Source organism: Oncorhynchus mykiss, chromosome 20, assembly GCF_013265735.2.
Source record: "Oncorhynchus mykiss isolate Arlee chromosome 20, USDA_OmykA_1.1, whole genome shotgun sequence".
NCBI classification, from domain to species: domain Eukaryota; kingdom Metazoa; phylum Chordata; class Actinopteri; order Salmoniformes; family Salmonidae; genus Oncorhynchus; species Oncorhynchus mykiss.
In genome coordinates this window covers 6,756,268-6,782,129 of record NC_048584.1, presented here as the reverse complement: position 1 = coordinate 6,782,129, position 25,862 = coordinate 6,756,268, and the positions used below count along the sequence as shown (strand labels likewise).

Genomic DNA, 25,862 nt, shown 5'->3' with positions numbered 1-25,862 from the left:
TTAAGCTTCCCAGTGATGTGCATGGACTTTGGGTCCTCTGAAGGAACTGATATGCTATATGCATAGTGTTCCATAATCATGAATAGCCTGGGAGTTCACATGCACAACATTGGAGTAGTGGCCATATGAAGTGTAGATTATGGGTATGGTTTTAGAGAAACTGGCAATTCATTCTGTCCATTGGCTTCGTGCATTTTATCTTAAACCGCCATTGGGCATGACACATATGGTTCTAAACTAACACAGCTATCATTAGCCTTCTTTATCTGTCCAGGGCCAAGGCTTGCCCAATAGCCAAGGTTGTTCAGATGGTAGATGTGAAATGATCAGCCTTACTGATGGACTACTATAATGGAACACACCAACACCATCCCTGGCATAGTGAGGAGTCAGGTTGAGCCTAAATAAATCCCCCATGTAATAAGTTATTTGTAGCAAGATGACCAATGAGCTTTTGAGTCTAATAAATGCAAGTGTGCTTCCTGTCCTTAACAATAAATCCAATGTCCACAAATCACATTGACTAGTTTATTTTATTAAAAAGACCAGGGTGCAAATATGAAATTAAAAAAAAATAAAAGACAAGCATTTAATTTAAGCATTTTTAATACAAACTTAATATAAACTCTCAGTCCCTCTTGACATGTAAGACACTGACTCAAAATACTTTTTATACTGTATTTTTATCAAGTATTGCACAATGTTGGTACAAAATTAATTTATACGATTACATTTGTCCATAATATAGCAAAATTCGGTCAACTCTTAACAGAAAATACAACGCGTACACTTTGAATTCCACCACTAAGGAATACTATGTACACAATCCTTAGAATATTTGATGCATTTTAAAGATGGATTTCTTTATCTTTAAAAAAACAAACCAAACATAACGAAAAGCTGCTGCAGCCATCACAGATCACTGGAGTAGTAAAAAGATAGAAATACCATGTCATAGAAACAATATACTCTGATATCTTACAAACTCTGTACTAAATTAAATTATACAGTTAGAAAAAGACCAAGTAACCCCATGTAGTAGTGCCAATTCATAAAAAAAATCAGCCATGTCTTACCACCTGTAAAATACTGTAAGAGGCCTGAACTTGAAGATTGTATTTTTAATGTTTTTTTCTCATGTTACGGAGCATTTTTTGTTTTTCCCAACATAGTAAAAAAAATTGTGCTTGGTTGGCAAAAAGGAAAAGAGAAACACAATGCATGTTGAATTTAAGTAACCAAGCTTGGACGCATTTGTACAACAAGCTTTAAGCAAAAAAACTCAAGGGGGGGTAGAGAAAAAAAAAAAAAAGACACCCTTGGGCACATGCTGCTTCACTGACTAGACAGAGCTCCTCAGAGGACCCTCGTCATGATTTCCTTGAAAGTCCAGTTCTTCTTCATGTGTGTTTTTCCTTCTCTTCGAGCCACCGTTGTCATTCATAAATAACATCACGTCGTCGTTTCATCTTTAGTTAGCCATCACCGGCTGGAATTGCTGGTTCGAATACTGCATGTTGCCGAGACTGAAGTTCAGCCCATCCATGAGGGACTTGTCATTGAGACCGCCGTAGGCCGCGAACACATCAAAGGCATTGTTGTACTGCAGCGGGCTGAGTGCCCCCTCGCTGGGGAACACTCCACTGGGGCTCCCCTGACCCTGGAGGCTTGGAAACACAAACTCCTTAGCATTAGGAGAGAGTGCCGAGGCCTTCTGCTGCTGGCCCAGGCCGTACAGAGAGAGCATGGAGGTGGACATGGCTTTTTGCTTCAGCAGGGTGTTCACATTCAGCCCGAGGTTGTTGGTGGGGGAGGTGCGGGCCACCTTGTTGCAGTTTCCTCCGTTGCCGCCATTACCGTTGTTGCGGCCGGAGCTCTTCATCTTGGTGGAGCCGAACTTGGTGGCTGCAAAGGTGGCGGTGGTAAAGGTTATAGGCTGGGTGGAGCGTGGCATGAAGGAGGGGCTGACAGCCGCAGATTGCCCAAAGGGTGGTGAGGGAGAGCTGGACTCAGAACAGGCCCCAATAGGGTCACTGATGGGCATGAAGACCTGGGCCTCTGGGTTGAAGCTGTTCTTGATCTCCTTGTCCAGCTCAGACCCGTTCTCATTGTTATCGTCCACGTACAGCACCTTGACCGGCCCCTTCTCCCCAATCTGGTAGGACACCTCGAAGGGGTCAATCCACACACTAAGGTCCTGAGGGAGGTTAGTCCGGACATCGTCAATGTCCAGGCCACTCTCCTTGGCTGCCTGCTCCACCACAGGGTCCACCTTCTCCCCTACATGGATGCACCTGTACCCAGAGCCCTTATATGGCTTATCAGTGTACCAGTGACCTTCATACTTCTTCTTCAGCTGCCTCTCGAGCTCCTCACCGAAGATGTTCACACGCCTTCTGGGGAGTTTGTTGTACAAATAGGAAATAATAAAGTTGAGGGCTACTTGGATTTCAAGCTGCATAGCTGCTTCACGGTTGCGGCAGGTTGTTTTTTCGTTATCGAGTTGGTATTCCTGAGTGTTGCAAAAACCTCCAAGGCAGTGGTAATCAGTTTGGGCCAAACAGGGACACTGATTAAGTGCTGGTTGCTGAAACCAATATCCTTCCTTTCACAGGGTAGGGTTCCTAAACCTGGAATAAGAGGGAAAAGACATTAAACATACAAAAATATATGCTATACAGCTAAATCTACCGTCGAATATTATAACTGCATATTCATACAAGTAATATGTACGAGTCCACCCATACAAAAAATACAAAATGTATGCGAGCATGAATAAGTCCCTTTGGATATGGTTTGCTAAATGGCATATTATTTTAGCTCAGTTGGAAAGCTGTTGGCCTTATAAGCCTGATTGCATTTACAGTTCAGCCATTCGCATTGCTGTATCTAGGTAGGCTGTACAACACAAGCAGTTATAAATAGGGCTGTGTCCCCCAGCGGTTTTCTAGCATTAGTGACAACTAAAGGCAAGCATAGTTGACCTCTGGACAATGGTGGCTCATGGCCCTTTTTAACGCAATTAAAGCAATTTAGCCAAAATGATCCGAGACATTGTATCCTCACCCGATATAATCTATTTGAGAAACAATTATACACGCACGTCCCCAATTCATCTGATATGATGAGATGGAAGAATAATATTGGTTAGTGATGGTAACAGGAGAAACCGGGCACAAACATTGGCTAGAATGTAAGCGAGCAGCTGGTGAGCTGAACTAGCTGCAATCGCAGAGAGCCTTGTTACGTAATCCTCATTGAATTTCTGATCACGACCATAGCTAGCTAGATGCCTTTATTAGAAATGACTGGTAATACTAGCTACATCTATGAGATTATACGAATGGTCAAAACGTCCAATCCAAATCCTTATCATAGTTTGCCTCGCTTCACTTGAATCCAACCAATAACGTCGCTAGCTAGCTTTAACGCAATGGTTAGCTAGCTACGCAACCAGGATGTGAAGGGGATGTAGGCTAAACTGCAGCTGGCATACCGGAGGTTTTAGCCTGATAAATACAGTGAAGGGGATTCACGCGCAACGGATAAGGTGTGTTGGCTTGCCTCAAATATCCTTTAAGGTTGTTCAAGTACCCCCAAGGTAGCTAAAACGCTGGTTCTGGATTTTAGCCTAAATTAGACTGATTTATGAGTTTCTAGCTAGCCATCTAGATAGCACACTATCGTTAGTTATAGAAGTTAACGCGTTAGCTAGTAGCTATCACGTTAACCAACCTAACGTTAGCTACCCAACCAAAACAAGACATAGAATGCGGTCGTTAGCTTGTCAACTCCCTGTAGACAAGCTAATGCTTAATGACTGCCTTGCTAACGACTTATTTAAGTGATGAAGAGAATTATACTTACATTTAGAGTTAAACAAATTTACATCAGGTCCTTGCACTGTCTGAAGACCGATTGAATGGCTTGCTAACGTAACAAAATAATGAGATGGTTACTTCCTTCTTGTACAAAATCTACTGCTGTAACTATAAATCTAGATGATTATTCCAGTCGAGTTATGTGGAGGTCAATTGGAGTTTTTGAATTTATCTGTTATCTCTGCGATATTGCTAACTCCCTACTGCCTGGGAGTTTTTACAACTCTGCCCTTTAAATTGCGGACTGACTTGTTTAAATAGGTTGTACTCCGCCACGGACATAAAGTAGGCGGTGATATGGCTCTCAGAGGTCAACACCAAATAACGCTATTCTATTGGCCAAACTCGTCTCTCGTCATTCGCGAACTACTTCATCTTACGTTCCAATTGTAGGTTCTGCAAGTCAGTCAATAATAAGGCTCTATTACGGTAGTGGTAAGCTTTTCATGTTCATTGGGACTACATATTGTTGTCATAATGTTGAATGAAGATTGTTGAGATACTGAACATAAATAACTTATTTGGTGGTTTATGTACAATGAAAGTAGTAAATCAAAGAAAACTCATTTGTATAGCAAACCAACTGACACTGAAACGGGTTAGATATATTGACTCAAATATCAGAGACAATGATTTGTTGTAGTTGCTCTAATTATGGCCGAAGATTGCGCGTGCATGATTATTTCGGAAATTCAATAAGCGTTGTGAGACGTTGTGCCAAAAAGTATGTAGAAAGGGAGAAGTAGTGCACAGACAGTTTGGCGGAAGGACATATGTCACCGTGTAGGATTTTGCTCTGTTCAAATCAAGTTGTTTTGGTCGAGTACACATATTTTGCAGATGTTATCGCAGGTGCAGCGAAACGCTGATGTTTCCAGCTCCAACAGTGAAGTAATACCTAACAATGCAACATGTGTACAGCAGTAGTTATATAGGATGAACCTTGACTAGAATACAGTATACCACAGGAGGCTGCTAAGGGGAGGATTACCCATAATAATACCCAGAACTGTGCGATTAGAATGTATTTGATACCATTCCACTCATACTGCTCCAGCCATTAAGGTGCCGCCAACCTCCTGTGCAGTATTGTAAATAAGAATATGTTCTTTAACTGACTCGCCTAGTTAAATAAAGGTTAAATAATCTCTCTCTCTCTCTATATATATATATATATATATATATATATATATATATATATGAAGTGGGTAAAACAGTATGTAAACATGTTTAAAGTGACCAATGTTCAATGACTATGTGCCGTGTCTTCAGAAAGTATTCATGCACCTCGACTTATTCCACATTTTGTTGTGTTACTTCTAAAATCATGGTTTTAGACATTTTTGCAAATTAAATACAGAAATATCTCATTTACATAAGTATTCACACACCTGAGTGAATGCATGTTAGAATCACCTGTGATTACAGCTTTGAGTCGTTCTGTGTAAGTTTAAGAGCTTTGCCCACCTGGATTGTACAATATTTGCACATTATTCTTTTCAGAATTATTCAGGCTCTGTCAAGTTGGTTGTCGATCATTGCTAGACAGCCATTTTCAAGTCTTGCCATAGATTTTCAAGACGATTTAAGTGAAAACTGTAACTCCAATGTATATTTGGCCTTGTGTTTTAGGTTATTGTCCTGCTGAAAGGTGAATTTGTCTCGGAGTGTCTATTGGAAAGCAGGCTGAACCAGGTTTTCCGCTAGGATTTTGCCTGTGCTTATCTCTGTTCCGCTTCTTTTTATCCTAAAACTCCCTATTCCTTTCCGATGACAAGCATACCCATAACAGCCACCACCATGCTTGAAAATACGAAGAGTGATACTCAGTGATGTGTTTGATTTGCCTGAAAGATAACACTTTGTATTCAGGACATAAAGTTAATTTCTTTGCCACATTTTGTGCAGTTTTACTTTTGTGCCTTGTTGCAAACAGGATGAATGTTTTTGGAATATTTATATTCTGTACAGGCTACCTTCTTTTCACGCTGTCATTTAGGTTACTATTGTGGAGTAACTACAATGTTGTTGATCCATCCTCAGTTTTCTCCTATCGCAGCCATTCAACTCTGTAACTGTTTTTAAGTCACCATTGGCCTTATGGTGAAATCCCTGAGCGGTTTCCTTCCACACCGACAGCTAAGTTAGGAAGGACGCTTGTATCTTTGGAGTGACTGGGTGTATTGAGACACCATCCAAAGTGTAATTAATAACTTCCCCATGCTCAAAGGGATATTCAATGTCAGATTTATTTAGATTTTTACCCATCTACCAATAGGTGTCCTTCTTTGCGAGGCATTGTAAAAACCTCCCCGGTCTTTGTGGTTGAATCTGTTTTTGAAATTCACTGCTCGACTGAGGGACCTTACAGATAATTGTATGTGTGGGGTATAGAGATGAGGTAATCATTATTGCACACAGTTAGTCCATGCAACTTATGTGACTTGTTAAGCACATTTTTACTCCTGAACACATCAAGGCTTGCTATAACAAAGGGTTTGAATACTCCTTGACTCACGACATTTCAGCTTTTGATTTTTAAGGGCAGGGTACTGGGCGGAGGCTGGCTAGTTATTACTATTTAACAGTCTGATGGCCTGGAGATAGAAGCTGTTTTTCAGTCTCTCTGTCCCAGCATTGATGCACCTGTACTGTTTCCGCCTTCTAGATGGTAGCGAGGTGAACAATCCGTGGCTCGGGTGGCTGAGGTTCACTTACATCCTTGGATCATTGGCTGTACAGGCTGTAGAGCTTTCCAATGACATTTTGATATGCCTTGGCTTGTTGTGACTACTGATTGGGAAGCACGCTCTGAACTGTATACGCCCCTATCTGAAGTCACAGGGTTATACTGAACTCTCTTTCCTAAGCCTTAGGAGTGCAAGAGAGGAATGGATACTGTGAAATGAATGGACATTAGAGAAAAAGATGCAGATTGTGTCCTTGTTTAGCAAATAGGGTATTTTGTGTGAGTGTAACCTTTCACTGTTAAACAGTAGGCTAAAGTTCCCTAGGCTACCAGCTATAGCGTTTCCTATGATGAAACTTAGTTTTAAGGTCATGGTCTGTGGGACTGTGTGAGTGGTTTTGTTGCACAATGGCCCAGCTCTGTCTGTCTGTGGCTCTGTGCTCTTACAAAGCAGCTGTGTCGAGCTTAAGCTATTTCTCTCTCTCTCTGCTAGACCTAAGGTGTTTGACGTCACAGCCCACTCTTACCTAACATGGACTCCAGAGCTCTAGGTTTGCACAATAAACACAACACCGCATGAATGAATTATACAGTTGGGGAAAGGGAGGTTCAGGGGAGGGAGGGTGCGTTTTAGAGGGGAACAGATCTGAGACTGAATAGTATATCCTGCCCCAAATACCCAGACAAAAGGGGACAGAATGTTTCCGAAATGCTTGATCTGTTCAGCCTTTCCGACTCAGGGGATGGACGTTAATGCAGTGCAGACAGCAGTCTGGGAAAAGCAGCATGCTGTCGATTCAATACAATATTAGAATTGATTATAAAATGATTGACGTTAATTTATAGTAGAGTGTCTGTTTTTTCAGCAACATGTTTTTCTGCTGCCTCAGGCAAAAAAAACAACAACTCTTGAGTATAAGGACTCGGGTAGATAAAAAGGGAAACGTTTTGATGTTTTTTCAGACTCTCTCTATCCATCTCTCTCTCGCTCTCGCTCCCCCTCCCTCCCCCTATCTCCCCCTCTCTCTCCAGATTGGGTCTCTGTAGGGGTGAGAGATGAGTCCCACCAGGGAGGATCCTGTGTGATGAAGCCACGAAGAGACACTGCAAGAGCCGTTGGACACAGACCAAGGCCAATACTGTTGTTGTTCTTGTTTGCCCACAACATGGCTGCATTCAGGTTGTGAGTTGACCAAATACTGAATCACGGCTATCTGTATGCTACAAATTACAGTATAAAGTATATACACTACAAAAACAAACAAATAAGTATGTGGACACTTGCTCGTCGAACATCTCATTCAAACATCATGGGAATAAATATGGAGTTGGTCCCACCTTTGCTTCTATAACATCCTCCACTCTTATGGGAAGGCTTTCCACTAGATGTTGGAACATTGCTACGACTTGCTTCCATTCAGCCACAAGAGCATTGATGAGGTTGGGTACTGATGTTGGGCGATTATGCCTGGCTCGCAGTCGGCGTTCCAATTCATTCCAAAGGCGTTCGATAGGGTTTAGGCCAGGGCCTTGTGCAGGCCAGTCAAGTTCTTCCACACCGATCTCAACAAACCATCTCTGTATGGACCTCGCTTTGTGCACTGATGCATTGTCTTGCTGAAACAGGAAAGGGTCTTCCCCAAACTGTTGCTACAATGTTGGCACCACAGAATTGTCTAGCATGTCATTGTATGCTATAGCGTTAAGATTTCCCTTTTACTTGACTAAGGGGCCTAGCCCAAACCATGAAAAACAGCCCCACACCCTTATTCCTCCTCCACCAAATTTTACAGTTGGCATTATGCATTCGGGCAGGTAGCGTTCTCCTGGCATCAGCCAAACCCAGATTTTTTAGTCGGACTGCTAGATGGTGAAGCGTGATTTATTACTCCAGAGAATGTGTTTCCACTGTTCGAGTCCAATGACGGCAAGCTTTACACCACTCCAGCCGACACTTGGCATTGCGCATGGTGATCTTAGGCTTGTATGCGACTTCTCGGCCATGGAAACCCATTTCATGAAGCTCCCAAAGAACAGTTTTTGTGCTAACATTGCTTCCAGAGGAAGTTTGGAACTCGGTGGTGAGTGTTGCAACCGAGGACACGCAATGTTTATGTGCTACACGCATCCGCACTTGGAGGTCCCGCTCTGTGAGCTTGTGTGGTCAACCACTTCGCGGCTGAATCGTTGTTGCTCCTAGACGTTTCCACTTCACAATAACAGCAATTACAGTTGACCGGGCAGCTCTAGCAGGGCAGAAATGTCAATGTTTTCAATGTGGCACTCTCATATGACAGTGCCACATTGAAAGTCAGTAAGGTCATTCTACTGCCAATGTTTGTCTATTTAGATTGCATGGCTGTGTGCTTGATTTTATACACCTGTCAGCAACGGGTGTGGCTGAAATAGCCAAATCCTCTCATTTAAAGGGGTGTACACATACTTTTGTATGTCTGGTGTTTGACATAAGCCCTGTAGCAGACACTTTCATCCAAAGCGACCTACAGACATGTGTGCATACATTTTCCGTATGGGTGGCCACAGCGGGAATCAAACCCACAACCCTTGGTGTTGCAAGCGTCAGGCTCTACCGAGGGTGGCCACAAAAGACCACAGTAAAGAAGGACAGTCTGTATATTAGTACATACCACAAATGACTGTCTTATTTGGTTGTTATTTGGTTTTATTCCCACAACAATGCAGCATTCAGGCAGTGAGATGACCAAATACTCTAAAATGCATTTCTTTACCAAAGCATCGAAAAACTACTACATAGTGCACCAAACAATGGCTGTTTATTTGGTTGTTACTTGGTTGTTATTTTTCACAACATGGTGACATTCAGGTGGTGCGGTTTTCCTGGTTGTGAATTCTGCCTGAAGGTAAACAACACATGCTTCATGTAGATGTCTAAACGCACATAGTCAGCACACATGACATTTCTTTCTCCTTTTCACATAGCTGTGAACCCTTTCTTCTCTTCTCCACACTTGTCTTCTCTTCTCCTTTCTTCGGAGTCTCGGTTGCTGTTGTGTACCTGTTTGCCATGGGCTGACTTTGTGGCTTTGTTATGGAAGATACACCCTGGGAACATATCAGCCAATACTACTAGTTTTCGTGATATGTGCCATTTCCCACAGCCAAAAGCTCTCTGACTCATGCTTTATACCTAGGAGGGGCAAGGACTTTCTAGAATAATTATTATTCAGATATGGTCTTTGATGATAAGAATCTGAGATTATAAGGCTCACAGGAATTTACTGCTTTTCACACTTCAGCACAACACCTGCTCTCACTGACATTTTATAGGTCTGTGAAGTTAGTTTGGCATGTCAATACTCATCCCCCAATGATTTCAAACTTGTCATGATGAGGCAGAATATTGTCAAGTTTTGTGCAAGTCAGCATACTGTCGATATTTTTTAAAGGTAACTGCCAAAATAATGGAAACAGTAGAGTAAATGAGAAATACAAAGTATATTGAAAGCAGGTGCTTCCACAAAGGTGTGGTTCCTGAGCTAATTAAGCAAATCACATCCCGTCATGCTTAGGGTCATGTATAAAAATGCTGGGAAAACCATTATTTTGCCCATTATTTTGGCTACCATGGCTATGACAATGCCCCCATCCACAGGGCACGAGTGGTCACTGAATGGTTTGATGATTATGAAAACAATATAAACCATATGGCATGGCCGTCTCAGTCACCAGACCTCAACCCAGTTCAACACTTATGGGAGATTCTGAGACAGCATTTTCCACCACCATCCACAAAACACCAAATTAGGGAATTTCTCATGGAATAATTGGTGTTGCATCCCTCCAATAGAGTTCCATACACTTGTAGAATCTATACCAAAGTGCATTGAAGCTGTTCTGGCTCGTGGTGGCCCAATGCCCTATTATGTTGGCAGTTGCCTGTATCTATGAAGTGTTTCTTAATTTGCGATAGCCATGTAACTTTAAAATGTGAGAGACTAATTGAGTAAATGTGGCAAATGAAATGTACACGATCACCGTCATACATGAGGTACATCAGCTGAGGGTATAAACTTCTACCTGTCCAGTTGTTTACAAACTCTGTGGCTGAGAGAGGCAGGGCTCGGGGGAGTTTGTGTGCTTGCATGCATACGTGTGTGTGTGTGTGTGTGCGCATACGTGCGTGTGTGTGTGTACTCACTCATCACACTCCTCTGCTAAGAAGTAGAAATGTCATTAATATAAGCACTGTTAATACCTGCCCAGCTCGACTCTACATACACACCCTTGTATGCGTGGGTCTCTGTTGAATACATGCATGTTTTGAAGAGGTTTGAGCAGTGGGCTCAGGGAAAAGAGTTGGAAATAGCTTTCAGGCTAAATAAGCTGAGGCTAACACTAAAACCTTGATATTCAGTACAGGAATGGAAGATGGGACTGTGAACCAAATGATTTTGGACAGTATAATCTCATAGTTATCATTATCATGAATTTAAAGTAATGTCTTCAGTACTGAGCCTTATATAATGCCCAATATAAGCAAGGTCAATGTCTGATTATATTTAATGTCTTTAATGCTTTAAAAGCTGAGCCCATTTCATTATGACTATGTACAATATGTGGGTTGCACAATGTCTATTAAGTATCAGTGGCATCACCTCTGCTCCTCCATTTAAATACCATTATGTTCCAGCACTGGGTTTCATGTCAGGGATTATGTTCAGCAGGCTGAGCTGCACCATCATGATTCATCCAGCAGAACACCACCAGCAGGACACAGAGACACTTCTAAAATGACAACCTATTCCTTATGTAGTGCACATATAGCCACATAGAAGACACACACAGATCTTTGCTAGGTCTCAAATAACACGACATGGACATTGTTTGTGTGTGTGTGTGTATCTGTCTCTGTGTGTGTGTGTGTGTGTATCTGTCTGTGTGTGTGTGTGTGTGTGTTTATCTGTGTGTGTGTGTGTGTGCGTGTGTTTTCCTGCTGCAGACACAGAAAGTACACTTACAAATGATATAAAGCTGTTCCTTCGCAGTCAGGTCGACTTTGAGAAATTCAATTACACTCAGCATTGAACAGCTAGCGGTTGTGGATGGAATGGGTTTTGGAGTGAGGGCCATCCATTGCGCTTAGCAGGGACGATGTGTCACGTTTCCATGAATAGTAAATGGAGTCTGATACAGTGGGCTCTGACTCCCTGTCACAGTGATTTGTATTTTTATCCTCCTCTCTTTACTCCCTTGCTCCTCTCTCATACATTTAGATTCTGACCTTCCATCTCTTACACACTCATGTTCTGAAGTCCTTCATCTACAGATTTTCTCTCTCCTCTCCTCGGGTATCAAATCGATTTCTGGGACAGGAGAAGACGGCATTGAGCTCTCAAAAAGAGTCTTAACTAATTGAGAGCTGGGGAATTAATGGTTTCTCAGCTTTCTCAGCTTCATATATTAACACCACATATGAGAATTTGATTCACAACATAAGTGCACTGCATACAAACAGAGAAAAATAGAAGGATCGCTTCACATCTAGACTAGTGTTTCGTTAAGTTTTCCGACTGCTACTCAAGCGTGGAGCGTGCACAAACCCTTAATTTGAGAAGCCTTCAATCTCTTGTTTGCCAGAAATGATGTGAAGGTAGTCATGGCAACTCTTCTTACAGATTACTCTTTGGCAGTGAGAGTAGCACTCAAGTGCCATTTTCTCCCCAGGCCAAATGTCAGATCCCATTGCTTTAATGGCAATGAGCTGTTTTCTACAATTGGTGTAAAAAAGGCACTTTGAACGCAAGGAGATGGTGATAGAGCTAGACTGTTATAGGAAAAGAGTTAGTTCATCTGAGATAGTCTTCTATCTTTCTCATCCTCTTGTTCTCATCCAGGTTGAATATTACTGCTTGATAATGGATTGTAAAAGAAAAGTATAATGTTGTGTTTGTTCCCACAATGAGATTTCACTAGATCAAAGGGCTGATACAGTGGTGTTAGTGTAAGGAGAGGAGCAGGAGCCAGATTTCGCTGATGGGTATCCTTCTACAGCCCTGGGGAAAGGTGATAGGCTGGCCAGGAGTGTGAGAGCAGAAAAACCATGGAGCAAAAAAACAATGTTTTTGGCCTACTGTTCATTATCAGCATCAGCAACTCTCTATTTCAATCTCTAAGGGATGATTGAAAGAGAGAGAATAGAGAATGGTGGTGGGGGGTGGGGGGTGGGCGGTAGAAGTGACATTGCACTTTGCCTATTTTCTGACAAAGTTGGTACTTTCAGCCGAGCCTGAATCGATAATAATAATTAATTACCCAGTGAATGAATTAAAGAGTTACAGTTTTTCTCAATCGTGTACATTTTTGGGGAGGGATCTGTTTTGAAATGTATGGATAGCAGAACAACAGTGATCATATGCTCAGATACATTTACAGAACTTCTGAGAATTTTCTTGCTACAGTTTACAGTTATGTCATTTAGCATACACTCTTTGTGAGTTAATACATTTTTGTAGTAACTGACTTGCATATCTTAGAACACCTTTTGCAAATGTTTTAATACAAATGTCAGGAGGAATAAAGGTTGCCGGAGAAGATGGCAGACGTTTTACACGCCCCCAGCCAATTGTGTTATTTTGTTCGCTTATTTGCGTTGTTTGAGCCAGACTCCCCAGCATTACGTTTTTTAACTTATTTTGTACATAATGTTGCCGCTTCTAGACATCAGGACTGCGATTACTCACCACGGACTAGCAGAATGCTCTTTTTCCTTTCACGACTATGTTGAGCTCGACTCGACGGATACGCTGCTTCCTCGGGAACAGGCCCTGATCACTGTGATCTGCGTGAAGAGGAGGCAGAGAAAGAGGGGCGAAGGTCCGGCTGCCTTCTGAGAATTCGCAGGCAATCGAATATACACCCACTTCCCTCCATTCTGCTAGCAAACGTGCAATCTTTGGACAATAAAATCGATGAGTTACGAGAAAGTGAAGCAGATGCTAAGCTACAGGACTGTTTTGCTAGCACAGGCTGGAATATGTTCCGAGATTCCTCCAATGGCATTGAGGTGTACACCACATCAGTCATTCAATAAATCAAATGTATTTATAAAGCCCTTCTTACATCAGCTGATGTCACAAAGTGCTGTACAGAAACACAGCCTAAAACCCCAAACAGCAAGCAATGCAGGTGTAGAAACACGGTGGCTAGGAAAAACTCCCTAAAAACTCCAATTGGCTTCGTCAATAAGTGCATCGATGATGTTGTCCCCACAGTGACCGTACGTACATGCCATGGATTACAGGCAGCATCTGAAACTGAGCTAAAGGCTAGAGCTGCCGCTTTCAAGGAGCGGAAGCTTATAAGAAATCCCGCTATTGTCACGCCTGCTTCCGCTCTTCCTCCCTCTGGTACTCGAGGGAGCCAGACTCCCCAGCATTACGCACTCAAGCCACCATCAGTACGCACACCTGCCTTCCCCCAGTCATGCGCATCAGCGATCATTGGACTCACTGGACTCAATTACTTCGTACTACACCAGCTCTGACGCTAGTCGGATGTGGCAGGGCTTGCAAACCATTACAGACTACAAGGGGAAGCACAGCCGAGAGCAGCCCAGTGACACGAGCCTCCCAGACGAGCTAAACTACTTCTATGCTCGCTTCGAGGCAAATAACACTGAAACATGCATGAGAGCACCAGATGTTACGGAAGACTGTGTGATCACGCTCTCCAAAGCCGATGTGAGTAAGACCTTAAACATGTCAACATTCACAAAGCCGCAGGGCCAGACGGATTGCCAGGACGTGTACTGCGAGCATGCGTTGACCAACTGACAAGTGTCTTCACTGACATTTTCAACCTCGCCCTGTCCGAGTCTGTAATACCAACATGTTTTAAGCAGACCACCATAGTCCCTGTGCCCAGTAACCTGCCTAAACGACTACCGACCCATAGCACTCACGTCTGTACCCATGAAGTGCCTTCGACGGCTGTCGAAAGTACTGGACCAAAGTGCAGAGTGTTGAGCGTACATATTCCTTTTATTTATAGAAATGTCGCCAACAAAACAAGGAAATGACCGTGAAGCTTAATTTCGGCTATAGTGCCACGAACAAAGACAACTACCCACACTGAAAGGAGGGAAAACGGGCTACCTAAGTTTGATTCCCAATCAGAGACAACGATAGACAGCTGTCCCTGATTGAGAACCATACCCAGCCAAAACATAGAGATAAAGAAACATAGAAAACGAAACATAGAATGCCCACCCCACATCACACCCTGACCTAACCAAATAGATAAATAAAACGGCTCTCTATGGTCAGGGCGTGACAATTATCCCAGAAACCCTAGACCCACTCCAATTTGCATACCACCCCAACAGATCCACAGATGATGCAATCTCCATTGCACTCCACACTGCCCTTTCCCACCTGGACAAAGGAACACCTATGTGAGAATGCTATTCATTGACTACAGCTCAGCGTTCAACACCATAGTGCCCTCAAAGCTCGTCAATAAGCTAAGGACCCTGGGACTAAACACCTTCCTCTGCAACTGTATCCTGGACTTCCTGATGGGCCGCCCCCAGTTGGTAAGGGTAGGTAACAACACATCCGCCACGCTGATCCTCAACACAGAAGTCCCTCAGGGGTGCGTGCTCTGTCCCTCCTGTACTCCCTGTTCACTCATGACTGCACGGCCAGGCACGACTCCCAACACCATCATTACATTTGCTGATGACACAAAAGTGGTAGGCCTCATCACCGACAACGATGAGACAACCTATAGGGAGGAGGTCAGAGACCCGGCCGTGTGGTGCCAGGACAACAACCTCTTCCTCAACGTGATCAAGACAAAGGAGATGATTGTGGACTGCAGGAAAAAGAGGACAGATTACGCCCCCATTCTCATCGACGGGGCTGCAGTGGAGCAGGTTGAGAGCTTCAAGTTTCTTGGCGTCAGCATCACCAACAAACTAACATGGTCCAAGCACACCAAGACAGTCATGAAGAGGGCATGACAAAACCTATTCCCCCTCAGGAGACTGAAAAGATTTGGCATGGGACCTCAGATCCTCAAAAGGTTCTACAGCTGCACCATTGACTGGTTGCGTCACTGCCTGGTATGGCAACTGCTCGGCCTCCAACCGCAAGGCACTACAGATGGTAGTGCGAACGGCCCAGTACATAACTGGGGCCAAGCTTCCTGCCATCCAGGACCTCTATACCAGGCGGTGTCAGAGGAAGGCCCTAAAAATTGTCAAAGACTCCAGCCACCTAGTCATAGACCGTTCTCTCTGCTACCGCACGACAAGCGTTACCGGAGCGCCAAGTCTAGGTCCAAGAGGCTTCTAAACAGCTTCTACCCCCAAGCCATAAGATTCCTGAACATCTAGTCAAATGGCTACCCAGACTATTTGCAGTGCCCCCCCCCCCCTCTCATTAAAACTAGTTTTTCAACCACTCCATGCATTTCTTGTTAACAAACTATGTTCACAGAGTATTATCTTCAGTATTATTTATCTTCATCAGAAGATACATTTGTCCAATTGTGTTCACTGTTTCCGGCAATCAGTAAATACATCTGCACAAAATTAGTTTGACACCCCTGATCTAGGCTGTCTAATAGTTATTTTTTAAACTATTTTGCAGACATGCAGAGAATGAAGTTGGTTTACTTCTACTTAACTCTGGGTTACTCCTAAGTCAAATCAAATCAAATCAAATCAATTTATATAGCCCTTCGTACATCAGCGAAGAAGTATTTAGTCAGCCACCAATTGTGCAAGTTCTCTCACTTAAAAAGATGAGAGAGGCCTGTAATTTTCATCATAGGTACACTTCAACTATGGCAGACAAAATGAGAAAAAAAATCCAGAAAATCACATTGTAGGATTTATTATGAATTTATTTGCAAATTATGGTGGAAAATAAGTATGATGAAAATAACAGGCCTCTCTCATCTTTTTAAGTGGGAGAACTTGCACAAATGGTGGCTGACTAAATACTTTTTTGCCCCACTGTAGATGCAGACATTTTGAATAAACAATGGTTTTATAGTCCAAAGGGCAAGCAAGAGACAGGTCAAGGCAGGCAGGGGTCAATAATCCAGAGATGGGGCAAGGGTTCAGGTCGGCAGGCAGGCTCAGGGTCAGGGGCATGGGCAGGCAGAGTGGTCAGGCAGGCGGGTACAGAGACGGGACATGTTGAGGGTCAAAACCAGAAAAAGCCCACAGAGTTCTGTGTCTTGTGGACTCTGTTTTGAAAATTGACAACATTGTTACAAAAAATGCGCACAATTGAGAAAAACTGTAATGAATGAATTGCTATAAAGTAATAGTAATGTTTATACTACTGAGTATAATGCTGTAATGCATGTAATAACTGAATCTCTGTATCACACAAAACACACACACACACAAACTAATCCCTCCAACAACAACGTCATGTGTCCCCCTTTGTTACGTCGTCGTTATGCCTCCTCCTGTGAACACAATTCAAAAGGCCACACCAGGCCACACTAATGCCCTGCTGGGTCAATCCTGGAGAGCTCCAGTGTTGAGAAATATGCTGTGTGTGTGTGTGTGTGTGTGTGTGTGTGCGTGTGTGTGTGTGTGTGCGTGTGTGTGTGTGTGTGTGTGTGTGTGTGTGTGTGTGTGTGTGTGTGTGTGTGTGTGTGTGTGTGTGTGTGTGTGTGTGTGTGTGTGTGTGTGTGTGCCTCAGTCAAGGAGCACACACACAAACACACTCGCACAGAAAGGGAAATTCATACTGTGTGGATATTGATGTAATACGGTTAGCAGTAATAATGCAGCACACACTGCACTGTGTACTGGGAGAGCAGGCTTCCCTTTGCTCGTTACAAGAATTATAAAGAGGAATTCTGTTACAGGGAGATGCTATTCTTTTTGATAACTTAAGAGGATTCTGTACTTTTCCTGTAAGATTGGCATTGACCGGTGTGTACAGGCAGAGTGGAGTGGATAGAGGAAATGGCAGGCTGAACCAGCGGGTTTGTTTTGGTGATCTGAAAACCTTATGCACGTTTTTACTTCATGGCTTCTGTGATACAAGATCTATGGTGCCAGGGCACTGATGCCAAAACACATTAATGTATACGCATGTACATACACTAAAGGGAGGATGTTTTGTCTACTCTACACTATGTCAGTTTGCCCTGACCTGCATCCAATGATACCAGTCTAGGGTCACACCAGTTGACTAATAACTTTTACAATAGTACTTCCTTCCTCTTTTATTTAAGAAAAATGTACTTGCAGTATGAATGGGCAAATTAGGCATAATTATGAACTTGTTCTAAAATGTGTTGCCAAGCCTGTAGTGGTTTCTCCCCACTCATTCCCCCCAGCTAATATTTTCAGGCTCCTACTGTAGCCTACAATATCCTTTGCTGGCTGCATTTGGTTTGTTCAGTGCAGTGTTTACTCTCTGGCCTTGCTGTGCTGTGGATGTCCCTTAGGGCTGATCCAGGACCAGCTTTGGTAAGGGTAGGAAGCTGAGAAGAATGTCACAGGGAAGCGAAGACTGATCCCATGTCAGTGTGAAAAAACATCCATCAGAACACACATTACAGTCTCCCAGACTGAAACAAGAGGTCAGAGTGTGGACACAGAGCCAGCTCAATTTCTCTCCCCCATTTCTTAATCTTTCCCTGCTTTCTATCGCTTCTCTCTCTCTCTCTCTCTCTCTCTCTCTCTCTCTCTCGTTAAGTGTGTTCAGGTGTGTTGGCCGCGCCCACTAATGGGCCCCACCTGATCTTAATGAGTGCTTGTTTCCTTTGAAATGGGGTCTGTTTGAATATACTCAAATGAACAGCTTTGTATGTGTAAAAAAACATGGCACACTGGCTCCATCCTGGTGGCGCAGTGGACTAATTCCATGGATAGAGAACAGAAGGTTATAGGTTTGAATCTCAATAGTGCCGTGTCACAATAAAAAAAAGAAATGTGTTTGCATGATTAATGCCTGAGGAGATTAATGTCCATGTGTCCCGCCTATGCTTGGAGTTCTAGAAAGTTAACACCAAATAAGCTAGCAGTGTTATTAAAAAAGTCTTATTGAAACGTTCAGGAAGTTATTCAAAAACCTCAGAATAACCTATCATTTCTGTTCTCAGAGCGTTAATGAAAACTTTCAAGGAACCAGAGTAAAATGTTTTCAGAACCTCCCTTAAAATCTACGTTTCAAAGCTGGTCGAAATGTTCACTTCTGTTCTCAGAATAAAATAAAAACTTTCTGTTTTACTGGTCAGGAAACGTATGGCTTCTTTTCCACGACCAATGTGACACCATTCCCACAACTTCCAACCCACTGGGCACAAACTGGTTGAATCAACGTTGTTTCCATGTAATTTCAACACCAAACAATCTATGTGATGACTTTGAATCAACGTGGAAAACTGTTTGGATTTGAAAAAAGTCATCAAGTTGAGGGCAATTTCACCAAACTTTTAACGTAAATATTTGTTTAGTTATATTTGTTTTGAATTCACGTTAGTTGACAAATCAACTAAATGAAAATCAAAACTAGTCATTGAGCTGACGTCTGTGCCCAGTGGGAAGGAACCAAATGTGATAGCTGGGTACTGTCATGTCTGGCTGTTCTTTTCATTTGGGTGTTATGTCTCTTTGGTTTTAATAACCAGATCTTTATAACAATTCAATAATGATGAGACGGGAGACGGAATCAGTTTAACTATTTATAGAGAATGTCACATCTCAACACATAGAATACCCATGATGCTCTGCAGTACAACCCCAATACATAACATCTCCTCCCCACCTACTTCAATTGACCCCATAATGAACAACAATATGAACAACCTTACAAGTCCAAGCGTCAACGTGACTCAGTAACAATGTCTGTAGACTGTGGTGTTGACACAGGTGTAGGCATGAGTAGCCTGTGTCACAGTCTTGTCACACACTTGTGTGGGTAGGGCTGAGTCAGTGACCTGAGAACGAGACTGTCAGTCCCTAGGTGACGACTGCTGGGTCAGAGTGTCACCCAGTAACAGTTCTGGACCACTCACGACTGGTGGTTCTGTCTGTGTTGCTTTCCTCGACAGTAACTGATCTGTGTGCCTTTTCCAGATGACATCCTCTGCAGTGTGAACAGTGTAGGACACAGAAGCAATGACTGTAGCAGGAATCCACTTTGGACCTTTGAGGAAGTTCCCGATAAGTGGTACATTTACTGTTGAAGAAAAAGACCCCTTATAATAATCCTACGTTTGTCATGTGACATAGGCTACAGTTGAGGCTTTTAAAAACGCATTGCATACAATTCTACATAATTTACTTGGCAGAAGACATTAGCTGAATCTTTTTTAATACCACACAAATGACCTAAATGAGTGGCTACTCTGACACTGACAAACTGAGATCAATCTTGTCTTGAATTCAAACTAACAATATCCCAGGCCAATGAAGTGACACAATATAATACAATATTAGGAGGTAATATTTATACAGTGTATATATATATATATATATATATATATATATATATATATATACACATACAGTGCCTTGCGAAAGTATTCGGCCCCCTTGAACTTTGCGACCTTTTGCCACATTTCAGGCTTCAAACATATAAAACTGTATTTTTTTGTGATGAATGAACAACAAGTGGGACACAATCATGAAGTGGAATGACATTTATTGGATATTTCAAACTTTTTTAACAAATCAAAAACTGAAAAATTGGGCGTGCAAAAATTATTCATCCCCTTTACTTTCAGTGCAGCAAACTCTCTCCAGAAGTTCAGTGAGGATCTCTGAATGATCCAATGTTGACCTAAATGACTAATGATGATAAATATAATCCACCTGTGTGTAATCAAGTCTCCGTATAAATGCACCTGCACTGTGACAGTCTCAGAGGTCCGTTAAAAGCGCAGAGAGCATCATGAAGAACAAGGAACACACCAGGCAGGTCCGAGATACTGTTGTGAAGAAGTTTAAAGCCGGATTTGGATACAAAAAGATTTCCCAAGCTTTAAACATCCCAAGGAGCACTGTGCAAGTGATAATATTGAAATGGAAGGAGTATCAGACCACTGCAAATCTACCAAGACCTGGCCGTCCCTCTAAACTTTCAGCTCATACAAGGAGAAGACTGATCAGAGATGCAGCCAAGAGGCCCATGATCACTCTGGATGAACTGCAGAGATCTACAGCTGAGGTGGGAGACTCTGTCCATAGGACAACAATCAGTCGTATATTGCACAAATCTGGCCTTTATGGAAGAGTGGCAAGAAGAAAGCCATTTCTTAAAGATATCCATAAAAAGTGTTGTTTAAAGTTTGCCACAAGCCACCTGGGAGACACACCAAACATGTGGAAGAAGGTGCTCTGGTCAGATGAAACCAAAATTGAACTTTTTGGCAACAATGCAAAACGTTATGTTTGGCGTAAAAGCAACACAGCTGAACACACCATCCCCACTGTCAAACATGGTGGTGGCCTGCTTTTCTTCAGCAGGGACAGGGAAGATGGTTAAAATTGATGGGAAGATGGATGGAGCCAAATACAGGACTATTCTGGAAGAAAACCTGATGGAGTCTGCAAAAGACCTGAGACTGGGACGGAGATTTGTCTTCCAACAAGACAATGATCCAAAACATAAAGCAAAATCTACAATGGAATGGTTCAAAAATAAACATATCCAGGTGTTAGAATGGCCAAGTCAAAGTCCAGACCTGAATCCAATCGAGAATCTGTGGAAAGAACTGAAAACTGCTGTTCACAAATGCTCTCCATCCAACCTCACTGAGCTCGAGCTGTTTTGCAAGGAGGAAGTGGGAAAACATTTCAGTCTCTCGATGTGCAAAACTGATAGAGACATACCCCAAGCGACTTACAGCTGTAATCGCAGCAAAAGGTGGCGCTACAAAGTATTAACTTAAGGGGGCTGAATAATTTTTTAAGTTTTTGATTTGTTAAAAAAGTTTGAAATATCCAATAAATGTCGTTCCACTTCATGATTGTGTCCCACTTGTTGTTGATTCTTCACAAAAAAATACAGTTTTATATCTTTATGTTTGAAGCCTGAAATGTGGCAAAAGGTCTCAAAGTTCAAGGGGGCCGAATACTTTCGCAAGGCACTGTATATATATATCATAGGCTACAGTAGTCTACTAAATACAATTTTCAGTGGCACACTGACTCACCTAATGATGAAAATGAAGCCATAGGCTACTCACCTTGATGGACGATGAGCTCATCTCTATTTCTTTAAACAGTGCTGCTGTTAGCTACAAATTGGAAGATGTTGAGAAAAATGTGTATCTATTGATTCAACAGACAAATCAGTCTTCTCTTTTCAGCAGTAGTCATTTGCTTTCCAAACTGTACATTTTTCCCGTGATTGTATTTTGAAACGTGCAATTGGAAAACCAACAGCCACAACCAACCATTTCATCTTTAATACATATTTGGCAGTTCCCATTCAAGTCAGGACTGGCATCCATTGCTAGTGTACCCATGAGTTTAACAGTCAAATTGCCAGGATAAGAGGTTACAAAATCCTTCTATGGATATATGTCTATGGCCACAACGCAAGAAGATGTAGCCTACACAGTATTTGTTGTGCATGCTGCCCCAAACTGTGGCCTTCCCAACTGTAGGCATAGAGGTAACTGCCAAAATAAAGAAAACACTTAAGTCAACAAGGCATACAAAGTACTGTATATGTTATGGTGTGCATTTTCCCGGCATGGTTTAGGTTCACTTGCAGAATCTATGCCAAGGAAGATGGCGCCGAAGAGGATTTACATGCCCTTAACCAATTGTGCTATTTTGTTCGTTTTTTGGCGCTGTTTATAACTTATTTTTGAAACTTATTTTGTACATAATGTTGCTGCTACCGTCTCTTATGACCGAAAATAACTTTTGGACATCAGAACTGGGAACTTTTCCTTTAACAAGTCCAGTGAGAAACATATATATTGCTCTCCTGGGAACAGGCCCAGATCCCGTCATTTGTGTGAGAAAACGAGGAAAAGAGAATGCAGATTGGGCTGCCTTTTGAGAATCCGTATGTGAGCGGGTAAACTCCCACTGCCATCAATTCTACTTGCTAACATTTAATAAATAAAATAACATGGAAAATCAAATTGATGACCTATGATTATGATTATCCTACCAACTGGACATTAAGAACTGTAATATCTTATGTTTTACCAAGTCGTGGCTGGACGAAGACACAGATAATATAGAGCTGGAGGGATTTTCAATGCACTGGCAGAACAGAGAAGATACGTCTGGTAAGACGAGGGGTGGGGGTGTGTGTCTTTATGTCAATAACAGCTGATGCCCAATGTCTAATTTTAAAGAAGTCTTGCGGTATTGCTCGCCTGAGGTAGAGTACCTTATGAAAAGATATAGACCACACTATCTACCAAGTGAGTTCTCATCTATATTATTGACAGCCATCTATTTACCACCACAGACTGGTGCTGGCACTAAGACCACACTCAACCAACTCTATAAGGCCATAAGCAAACAACACTTTAATGCAGGCAAACTTAAATCAGTTTTACCAAATGTTTACCAGCATTTCACATGAGCACCCAGAGGAATAAAAACTCTAGACCACCTTTACTTCACACACAGAGATGCATACAAAGCTCTCCCCCGCCCTCCATTTGGCAAATCTGACCATAATTCTATCCTCCTGATTCCTGCTTACAAGCCAAAATTAAAGCAGGAAGTACCAGTGACTTGCTCAATACAGAAGTGGTCAGATGACACGGATGCTACGCTACAGGTTGGTTTCTCAAATGATTGCCTCGCCTGGTTCACCAACTACTTTTCTGATAGAGTTCAGTGTGTCAAATCGGAGGGTCTGCTGTCCGGACCTCTGGCAGTCTCTATGGGGGTGCCACAGGGTTCAATTCTTGGACCGACTCTCTTCTCTGTATACATCAATGAGGTCGCTCTTGCTGCTGGTGAGTCTCTGATCCACCTCTACGCAGACGACACCATTCTGTATACTTCCGGCCCTTCTTTGGACACTGTGTTAACAACCCCCCAGGCAAGATTCAATGCCATACAACTCTCCTTCCGTGGCCTCCAATTGCTCTTAAATACAAGTAAAACTAAATGCATGCTCTTCAACCGATCGCTACCTGCACCTACCCGCCTGTCCAACATCACTACTCTGGATGGCTCTGACTTAGAATACGTGGACAACTACAAATACTTAGGTGTCTGGTTAGACTGTAAACTCTCCTTCCAGACCCATATCAAACATCTCCAATCCAAAGTTAAATCTAGAATTGGCTTCCTATTTCGCAACAAAGCATCCTTCACCCATGCTGCCAAACATACCCTTGTAAAACTGACCATCCTACCAATCCTCGACTTTGGCGATGTCATTTACAAAATAGCCTCCAAAACCCTACTCAACAAATTGGATGCAGTCTATCACAGTGCAATCCGTTTTGTCACCAAAGCCCCATATACTACCCACCATTGCGACCTGTACGCTCTCGTTGGCTGGCCCTCGCTTCATACTCGTCGCCAAACCCACTGGCTCCATGTCATCTACAAGACCCTGCTAGGTAAAGTCCCCCCTTATCTCAGCTCGCTGGTCACCATAGCATCTCCCACCTGTAGCACACGCTCCAGCAGGTATATCTCTCTAGTCACCCCCAAAACCAATTCTTTCTTTGGCCGCCTCTCTTTCCAGTTCTCTGCTGCCAATGACTGGAACGAACTACAAAAATCTCTGAAACTGGAAACACTTATCTCCCTCACTAGCTTTAAGCACCAACTGTCAGAGCAGCTCACAGATTACTGCACCTGTACATAGCCCACCTATAATTTAGCCCAAACAACTACCTCTTTCCCAACTGTATTTAATTTATTTATTTATTTTGCTCCTTTGCACCCCATTATTTTTATTTCTACTTTGCACATTCTTCCATTGCAAAACTACCATTCCAGTGTTTTACTTGCTATATTGTATTTACCTTGCCACCATGGCCTTTTTGCCTTTACCTCCCTTCTCACCTCATTTGCTCAAAATTGTATATAGACTTGTTTATACTGTATTATTGACTGTATGTTTGTTTTACTCCATGTGTGTCGTTGTATCTGTCGAACTGCTTTGCTTTATCTTGGCCAGGTCGCAATTGTAAATGAGAACTTGTTCTCAACTTGCCTACCTGGTTAAATAAAGGTAAAATAAAAAAATAAAAAATACAGGACTGTTTTGCAAACAGAGACTGGAATATGTTCCGGGATTCATCCAATGGCATTGAAGAGTATACCACCTCAGTCACCGGCTTCATCAATAAGTGCATCGATGACGTTTTCCCCACAGTGACCGTACGTACATATCCCAACCAGAAGCCATGGATTACAAGCAACATCCGCTTCGAGCTAAAGGCTAGAGCTGTCGCTTTCAAAGAGCGGGACACTTATCCAGACGCCTATAAGAAATCTCGCTATGACCTCAGACGAACCATCAAACAAGCAAAGCGTCAATACAGGATTAAGATTGAATCCTACTACACCGGCTCTGATGCTTGTCAGATGTGGCAGGGCTGGATTATTATGGACTACAAAGGGAAACCCAGACACAAGCTGCCCAGTGACGCGAGCCTACCAGACAAGCTAAATGCCTTTTATGCTCGCTTCGAGCCAAGCAACACTGAAGCATGCACGAGAGCACCAGCTGTTCTGGATGACTGTGTGATAACGGTTTCGGTAGCCGATGTGAGCAAAACCTTTACACAGGTCAACATTCACAAAGCCGTGGGGCCAGATGGATTAGCAGGACGTAAAATAAAGTATGCGCTGACCAACTGACAAGTGTATTCACTGACATTTTCAACCTCTCCCTGACTGAGTCAGTAATACCTACATGTTTAAAGCAGACCAACATAGTCCCTGTGCCCAAGGAAGCGAAGGTAACCTGCCTAAATGACTACCGACCTGTAGCACTCACGTTGGTAGCCATGAAGTGCTTTGAATGGTTGGTCATGGCTCACATCAACAGCATCTTCCCGGATACCCTAGACCCACTCCAATTTGCATACCGCCCCAACAGATCCACAGATGACGCAATCTCAATCGCACTCCACACTGCCCTTTTCCACCTGGACAAAAGGAACACCTATGTGAGAATGCTGTTCATTGACTACAACTCAGCATTCAACACCATAGTGCCCACAAAGTGCCCCATAGTACCCACGAAGCTCATCACGAAGCTAAGGACCCTGGGACTAAATACCTCCCTCTGCAACTGGATCCTGGACTTCTTGACAGGCCGCCCCCA

General features: G+C 42.8%; 1 protein-coding gene across 1 annotated transcript; it reads right to left on the bottom strand.

Annotated features, from left to right (window-relative positions):
* Nucleotides 1-514: 514 nt before the first annotated feature.
* Nucleotides 515-4,131, bottom strand: LOC110498870 (protein Tob1). The gene is made up of 2 exons (XM_021575541.2): nucleotides 3,868-4,131; nucleotides 515-2,630 (listed from the first exon to the last, which is right to left on the bottom strand). The coding sequence occupies exon 2, from the start codon at nucleotides 2,459-2,461 to the stop codon at nucleotides 1,472-1,474; it is 990 nt and encodes a 329-aa protein (XP_021431216.2). The 5' UTR covers nucleotides 2,462-2,630; nucleotides 3,868-4,131; the 3' UTR covers nucleotides 515-1,471.
* Between the last annotated feature and the right edge of the window lie 21,731 nt (nucleotides 4,132-25,862).

What these genes read in the sequence shown, in the direction of transcription:
- LOC110498870 (XM_021575541.2), bottom strand. Translation starts at nt 2,461, where the DNA reads ATGCAGCTTGAAATCCAAGTAGCCCTCAACTTTATTATTTCCTATTTG.